This window comes from Pinus tabuliformis, chromosome 4_2 (assembly GCF_031772625.1).
Source record: "Pinus tabuliformis cultivar Carrire ecotype Pingquan chromosome 4_2, CPIR1, whole genome shotgun sequence".
Classification (NCBI taxonomy): domain Eukaryota; kingdom Viridiplantae; phylum Streptophyta; class Pinopsida; order Pinales; family Pinaceae; genus Pinus; species Pinus tabuliformis.
Window position 1 is genome coordinate 1,192,420,732 of NC_142304.1, and position 8,753 is coordinate 1,192,429,484.

Here is an 8,753-nt window from a genome sequence, read left to right on the forward strand (position 1 = left end):
GGATTTAAAAAAATGTAATAAAAAATAATTTTATATATTACTATGATACCAACCTAATTCAATCTTTTAATATAAAAATTATTTTCAATAAATTTAAAATTAAGTCAATATAAAATCTAAATTAATACATTGACGTACATTAATTAATTAATAATAATAAAAGGATACATACATTGACATAGCTAAATTTGGACGAAGAAATCCCGCAAATAATAGGTTTTCCAAAGGAATATTACCCTCACGCATTAAGGTTTCCAACGATAATTACCCTAGCAAATTATTATTAAATATTAATGTAGTAAAATTTGCGGAATGTTTCGAGGCTTGTGAAACCCAAATAATGCTCGGAACAAGAAACTGGTTTGGCTTTATGGCCGTTGGCCTAAAACTAGTTACTATTTAGCGTCTTCACAGTTTCTCACATCCTCCTGCCATCATCAATTGACCTGGTTTGTCTGATTGTGCAGATAGCTTTGCTCTGGGGCAAGGAGAACGCCAAGAGGACACCAGGGACTTCTGATACTGGGCTCGCTCGCTAACTTTTTGGAGAACCAGACGTCCTCATACTTTGAGGAACCGAAGCTTTTAGAATTGGAATTCATTTGGAACTACTGTTTTTTTTTTTTGGTTTTGCAGAACCAAACATCCTCGTTCTTTAAGGAACCCTAGCTTTTAGAATTAAAATTCCTTTGCAACTTTTGATTTTTTTTTGTTTTGCAACTTTAAATTTAGGCACATTGATTATTTGTCATATATTGTGTTTTGTCTGGTTATTTTACTTGAGTAGGAGTAATGGAATCGTCTTGCAGTTCAATGAATTCCAACAGGCATTCCACAGAGAAGCGATGTCTCCGTCCTCTGCAGAAACAGGGTGCTTCAATGAATAAACACAGCGTATGCATTCTCTCCTCTTTTTCTTTACAGATAATTTCTATGCTGCAAACATGGCATTCCCCCAATTAGGTTTATTACAGTGAAATGTGGCTAGTGGGGCAACAGGTTATCCTGATTCAGTTGGAAGTCTGAATCAGGATTTGGTTTTATTGTTTTTGCTATCACAGAGCGATAGATTTATTCCGGCAAGAGGATCCATCGATTTGGACGTAGCTAGATTCATGGTCACGCAAAAGCAAAAGGACAATAACGATATCCATGCCCTCTCCCCTTCCCCCTCCCCTTCGAAAAAAGCATACAAGAAGGAGATGGCAGCCGCTTTATTGAAGAATGCCGGTGCTGCTGACAACAATTGCAGAATTCTTTCTTTCAATGGAAAATCATCGACTGTTTCCCAAGCTTCACAAGAAAATGTGTTGGCTAATCTCCCTATTTCTAGAAGAGCACGCAGATATATTGCTCAGGTAAGGCCTGGATTTCATAAAATAAAAAAAATCAGTCATTTTCGCTAGACATTCCATAATCAGATCCTGAATTCTATTGATGTTTACTCGTTATTGAATCAAAGCCCTTGATCGTATTTGTCATTGCAACATTATCCCATGTCGAGGAGTGTTTTACAAAGATTTTTCCTTTTCTTTTTCATTTGCTACGCTGAATTCGCTACCACACCCATTCCAGTTTCTTAAAAAAAAGTTATTAACATAATGGTGTTAGAACTACATAGTATTTCTTCACAAACCTAGCCATGATCCCATTTCGTTTTTTAAAAGCATTGATATACTCTTCTGACACCAGATAAACTACATTGTATTTGGGGTTTTTGTTATTAGTACACTGGATATGCCTATCTGAGGACCATTGTCCTTTGTCTTTCTTCCTTCACCTAGTAATTTAACTTATCCATGTTGATTGCAGTCTGCAGATAGAACCCTGGATGCGCCCGACCTTCTGGATGATTATTACTTGAATCTGTTGGATTGGAGTTCCACCAATGTTTTGTCCATAGCCCTGGACAACACTGTATACTTGTGGGATGCTTCTAATAGCTCTATATCTGAGCTTCTGATTGCACATGAAGAAGAGGGTCCCGTTACCAGCGTTAGTTGGGCACCCGATGGGAGCCAAATTGCCGTTGGGTTGAATAATTCTGTTGTACAGTTATGGGATTCGCAATCTAATAAAAAGGTAAATAAAACCTGTTTATCTCTTCCAAGGTTTTCTCATTCTAATATAAAGGCAATCTCTAAATTTGACATGATACAATTGCAGTTAAGAGCCTTGAAAGGTCATCATGACCGTGTTGGTGCACTTTCTTGGAATGGTCCTATTCTCACCACAGGAGGGCTGGATGGGATTATAATCAATCATGATGTTCGCATCCGTGACCACATTGTTCAAACATACAAAGGACACACCCAGGAGGTTTGTGGATTGAAATGGTCTCCTTCCGGCCAACAACTTGCAAGTGGGGGAAATGACAATCTACTCTACATTTGGGACAACAGCATGACATCCCATAATCCGTCCTCTCAATACTTCCACCAATTAGATGAACATTGTGCAGCAGTCAAGGCCTTGGCATGGTGCCCCTTCCAGAACAATCTTTTGGCATCTGGTGGAGGGACTTCAGACGGTTCTATAAAGTTTTGGAACACTCAAACAGGTGCCTGCCTGAATACCGTCGACACCCATTCCCAGGTCTGTTCATTGTTGTGGAATAGACATGAGCGTGAGTTATTGAGTTCGCATGGGCTAAATCAGAACCAGTTAACCTTATGGAAATACCCTTCCATGGTGAAAATTACTGAACTTACAGGGCATACTGCTAGAGTTCTTCATATGGCACAGGTATGAAAATTCATGCTTTTTATGAGTACTTATGCATGCAATCCATGTTTTCCCTTTAAATTTGTCCTAATGACCCTTACCATTGTTTTACTTCTTCAGAGTCCTGATGGGTACACAGTTGCATCAGCTGCAGCAGATGAAACGCTCAAGTTTTGGCAAGTTTTTGGGGCTCCTGATGCCTCAAAAAAGACTAAGACTAAAGATGCAAAAGGGGCTTTCAACATGTTTCATATGCACATCCGCTAAGAAGTATCTGTCAAAATTCATGGAATCAGGATGGATGTTCAACTGAAGGTACTAATTAGATGTTCTTTTTTTTTGTTTACAAAGCTCTTTTGCAGGCACTGTATAGTTCTAACTTCTGTTGGATTTTCATGTAGTACATTCCAATTTCTTCTTTGTAATATATTATAATTTCTTAGTTTGTACTAATTGCATGAATTGTGTATAGAGGGGCTTTCAACAAGTTTCATGCTCACATCTGTCCAGATTCATGGAATCAGAGCGGATGTTCAACTCAAGGTAGTAATTAGATGTTTTATTTTCTGCTTGCAAAGGTCTTTTGCAGGCGCGTTATAGTTCTGTACTCTAGTATGAAGTGTGTATTTTATCTATTGTGGACCCTGATGGAACGATGTGGCAACAGCTTTGTGAGACAATGATCCATTTCTTCAGCTGCGTGATAAGCTTTAAAGTGGTTTTAGCAAGTCTTTGGAGCTTCAAAGACGGTTCCAAAAATGATACTTTATGGCTGTTAGCAAGGATCTGATTGCAACTATAAAAAGGCCTCCATGCTTCAGCCTTCTACACATGGAATGATGATGAGGGGATGCTAAATGTTGCAGGTAATGTTTGAATTATTTATTTTGTTCATTAGCTGTAAGGAGCTTCAAAGACGGTTCCAAAAATGATACTTTATGGCTGTTAGCAAGGATCTGATTGCAACTATAAAAAGGCCTCCATGCTTCAGCCTTCTACACATGGAATGATGATGAAGGGATGCTAAATGTTGCAGGTAATGTTTGAATTATTTATTTTGTTCATTAGCTGTAAGGAACTTATATCTATATTTTTATCTCCTGTATATTTTATTTTTGTAATATGGTACACTATCCCATCATGCAATTCTTGTCACATGTGTGAATTCTGATAGGATATTGATATTAATCAGAGTAACTAATCACATACATAAGTACTACTCTGATTCATGTGGCTACAATTCTAACATTAAAAAATATTGACTGCACTGAACTGACTAAATCCTTAAATAAGCAGACAATAAATTGAGAGCTTCTCATGTCCTGCCAGGACAGGCAATACTGACATCTTGTGTTGCATCCCTGTTGCGAGGTCATGTCCATGCATTTTAAACCTTCGCTCTCATGAAACTGCTGGCCTCAGCAATAATCTTTGTCCTCTGTCTGCAAACAAATCTTGATTTTTTGTGGAAATTGTTTCTGCTTCTTGTATCCAGTGATCATCTCTTGCCTCCAGTTACGTTATTGGGCTGTTTAACTGATGAGCCATTATATTCTGTATTCATCTGCTCTCATGAATCTGTCTTCCTCATCAATCATGATTGTCATATGTTGCCAAACACATCTCGAATGTTAGTCAAAATTGTTCACGCTCATTGGCTCTATCTGGTCATTATATCTTGCCTATGATTACTGACATCTATTATTGCGCTGTTGGAGAGACCAGTCATTTATATCCTGTATTCCTTTGCATTTCAAATCGGTTAAGTTCTGGCATTTTTTCTTTGTTCGATAGCCATCCTGTGCCTGTATTTTTCTATGAAACTTTGATGGTTTTTGGAGTTGTTGCGACTCCTCCATCTGGTTCCCGCTGGATTCTTGCCATATTTTGGATTGCATTACACAATTATTTTTCATACTCTACGTTCAGCTAATTAGAATGTTTGCAGGTACCTCTGATTTAAGCATACCCATCTCTACTATTTCATGGATGTTGCCATTTTTTTTTCAAATGTGTTTTGCAATACCTTTCTTACCAGATAATACAGGTTACCAATGCCATCAAATCAAATTAAGTTGAAATTTCAGTAATGGTTTCATCTTTTCATTTACGAAACTGTCTTTGCCTGTTCTTAAATTACCTTACAAGGTAATTTAAAGGAAATACTGACATGTATACTGGCAGCATTCAGTTGGTCAGATTTATTCAGAATTTGTAGATGATTTATAATTTATTATATATAGCTGATTGACACTCAATATTACCATTTACCAGTCTAGCATTTTTTATCCATTTAGTCATAATTAAAATTGGATCAATGAGATGTAATCTGCAAATGAGGTCGGTGAAGAATCAGTGGGAATAATTATGATAAAATTCAAGGTTTTCCTCTATCTTTGAAGGCTAAATGACACATTGTCAAGTATTTCAATCTAATGTAGCAGAATTTATTAAATGAGACATTTTGAGTTTGCAAGATACTGTTTGATTTGTTATGCATTGCTACGCTTACCACTTCCATAACATTTGTCTAACACTGAATTGTTTCTCTTTACTACACATGTTACAGAAGATCGTTTGAGGTGCCTTTAACGAACATGGGATCTTGCCAGCATTCTAAGATGTTCGAGGATGGGTTCAACTCTCCGAAGAAGAATCATACAGAGAAGAGCGGCATGGTTCCTCAATCGCATTTTTTTAATCTCAAGATATTAAGGTACGCCCTTTTGTTATTGGTTCTGTACTTAGCTAGTTGCACTACAATTTTCCAGCACAACTGAATTGGCAAGTGCCTCTGCTTCATACTATCTAGGCTTCATCTTTATTATCTTTTATGCATGAATTTGTCTTGTAATTTCATTTTATTGTTTTTCTTTCTTTACTGACAGTTGCCTCATTGTAGCTCCTCCTTCCCTTTGGGCATTGATAATCAATATCTATTGATGTCTGCCCCATAATCTTACAGTGGCATTTTTCAATGCCACCAATCTTCCAACTGCATTTTTGAATGCCACCAACGGCATTTTTCAATGCCACCAATCGAGAGGAAAATTTTCCACCCTTCAACTTCTTAAATTGACATCAACTTTGAAGTCGTTCTAGGATTATAGTTCAAGGCATTGGGAATAACTGAGATACAGGCAAAATGTTGATCAGCAGCCTCCATTACTTCAAAGCTTTTGATAATTTTTTTGAAAGGGCAATGCCTGTCTGTAGATATAAATCCAAGTGTTTAGATACAAGTTTTCTGAAAACAGTTTAACTTTTGAAATTCTATTGTTATTTTGGTGCTTAGGGTTCTGAATTACAATTTAGCATTGAATCAAATAACTAAAAATTCAGCGTGTCCTGTATTTTCCTTTACTGAATCTACAATATATACATTTCACTGGCATAAATTATAATATGAATGAAGTTCCGGCATTACATATCCCATCTATCCAATACAATTAATTTAGTTCTCACATTTTTTAATTACACTTTTAATAACTTATGAAAACAACTATAAGTGAACATTTTTTGAGAATTGCTTGATATTTTTTTATTTTTATACATAATGGTGTAATGCGTGAATATATTTATTATTAAGACTAGATATTTATTACAAATTCTTAAATTGAATATCAAATATTTCTAAATCATCATCATTAGTATTATTTTTTAATTTATCCTTAAAAAATAGCTATTTTAACATGGTAACATGAACATAACTCTCAAAAGTTTTTGAATATGTACAGTGTATATTGTGAAAATCTAACAAATAGATATAAGGTTTATTTGAAGATGGTATTAAAAACAATGGTATCAGATCGGATAAATAAATGTATGTTCTGAATAGGCAAAATATTTGAAGATAGATTGGACAACAATTGTATGAAATATGTATAACTCTGATACTTAGGTGTAATTATATGTTTTATTTTATATGGACCTGAAATATGAACATTGCAGGGCTTTTATGAATTTTCATTTGTATATCTTAAAATTGCATTGCCAAATTTTCAATGTGACATATATATGAAATATATCACCTCTAAATTGTAATTATTTTTATTAGTTTAGAATAGTATTGCAAAACTTTCAATGTGACAAATACATGGACTATATCACATCTATATTGTAATCATCTATCAATTCTTAAAGCCTTATATATCAAGTTAGGGGTGGGGAGGTTTAAAAATTTTTGCAATTACAATGTATTGATAACAATATCAAATTGTGCAAGACAACTAAAGGGATGGAGAGGTTAGCTTTGCAATGAGATGGATCATCATTTGAAATGTCATGAATAGGTCCATTGTGACATGTGGATATTGAAACTAAAGGTAAGTCACAAGACCATTGTGACCTAGACTTGGTGATGGGCCTACAAGTAAGCAAAGATTGTTGATTTAGAACTTTCATCAATAAAAATAAGTGAAATTGTATATGTTTAAGTAACTACACATTATATAAAGTAGTCTTGGATTTTGGCATATGGTCTGTGAAAATACTGGTAGTATTCCTGCCCTGACTACTCCTGGATCATCCAATACCCCCAAGGGTGGAGCACGACCTCCTTGGATAGTTTGTTAAAAATCTAGTTGCATAGATGTGATGACAAGTGATATTGTCAAAATGTAATTTCATTAGCAAAGCCTCATCCAATATATTCCAGAGATTGTGCGTGTGACAGAAAAATTGTTGATTAAACCAATTTATGATGAGTTTGGAATTGCCAAAATCTGAATGTGTCTACATCCCTTCTCAAGTGCAAAGTGTAACAAATGATGGAGGGTAATAAGCTCAACATAATTGTTTGTTCCTTCTCCCATACCCATCTATATTTTGAAAAAATGATTGTCAGTGAGATGAAGGAGCACTCCCCCTCCACAACCATTTCGCTAAGCTGATCCATCAAGATATGCCCATGATAATTTTCTATCAATAGTTTCTACAATAATAGTTTGGGGTGGATGTGGGCGATCATCCTTCAGAATACTGCTATAAATTGAGATAAGATGAGTTGAAGCTTGTATCCATTAAGGAGCGATGCCCTTGAATATGAGTGTGTTCCTGTGCAACCATATGCACCAACAAATCAGGAGGGGGAAGTTCTTGATTTTGATGGGAAGCGCGGCGACAGACCACCATGATTGCCAAGCCTCTAAGATGTTTGTACCTTTCCATTTGTTGGATAAGTGTAATGTTGAAAGAACATGATTTTAGAAAGATGTGGTGATGGAGCAATGAAGAACAATCCGTGATTCGAACATGTGATTCAGAGAGAGTGTTAGTGTAGGAGTGTTGTTCATCACGCCAGTTATCTGGAATTCCTATTTGATCAACAGATTTCCAGGCCTGAGAGAAAATAATGGAGTTGTCTAGATCAACAATGTGGGAAAGGTGAGAGATACCTGAGTTCGAGAGAAATGCATTCCCACATCTAGACCAAGGATCCATACCAATGCGGACCAAGTTTCTAGTTCCAATCCTCTGGGTGAGTCCATCACAAATGTAAGATATAGAGTTTTAAATAGCTTGTCAGATAGTTGATATGTTAGATTTGTTCCATGAAGGGTGCCTGATGGTGGTGATGTAGGAGTGGAAAGATGGAAATGGAGGAGATGGAGTGGTAGGTGAGTGAGGTCAATGATGTCATGACCCTTGGACTCTCTTTTTCGATATTTTTTTTGTATTTTTATTTTATTTTTCTTAGTGGTTTTTGATGGACAGAGGTTGGTATGGTCATGAGATGGTGTTGGGTGAGAGGTGGTGAGGTGTATGGTCCCTTATTTTAACCTAGAACATGCCTGCATCATCATTTTCCAATTGGAATTTCATTCCTATAGTGTTTCAGGACATCCTATACTGATACAGGAAACTCTTGTAGTAACTATACGAAACCCTGTAGAAGTCAGAAAACTGCATAAAAACTGGTTTTTGATGCTTGGAAATGAGGATGGATGATGGAGACATAGTAGGCATGGGAGATATGAAGTGAATGCAGGAAGAATGGGGTGATGCTTGGCTTGTTGTCCCCTGAACTC

General features: G+C 36.2%; 1 protein-coding gene across 5 annotated transcripts; it reads left to right on the plus strand.

Moving 5' to 3' along the window:
* Positions 1-313: 313 nt before the first annotated feature.
* LOC149173948 (cell division cycle 20.2, cofactor of APC complex-like) lies at positions 314-5,646 on the plus strand. Of its 5 annotated transcripts, none has more exons than XM_089424811.1 (9): positions 314-894; positions 1,062-1,358; positions 1,813-2,082; positions 2,167-2,745; positions 2,845-3,039; positions 3,197-3,267; positions 3,392-3,590; positions 3,674-3,760; positions 5,294-5,646. In XM_089424811.1, the coding sequence occupies exons 1-5, from the start codon at positions 793-795 to the stop codon at positions 2,989-2,991; spliced, it is 1,395 nt and encodes a 464-aa protein (XP_089280937.1). In that variant the 5' UTR covers positions 314-792; the 3' UTR covers positions 2,992-3,039; positions 3,197-3,267; positions 3,392-3,590; positions 3,674-3,760; positions 5,294-5,646. The 5 variants fall into 5 exon arrangements, with proteins under 5 accessions (XP_089280937.1, XP_089280938.1, XP_089280934.1 ...); XM_089424812.1 differs by lacking the exon at positions 3,674-3,760 and having other exon boundaries at positions 5,294-5,440; positions 5,613-5,646; XM_089424808.1 differs by having other exon boundaries at positions 3,392-3,760.
* Positions 5,647-8,753: the final 3,107 nt, after the last annotated feature.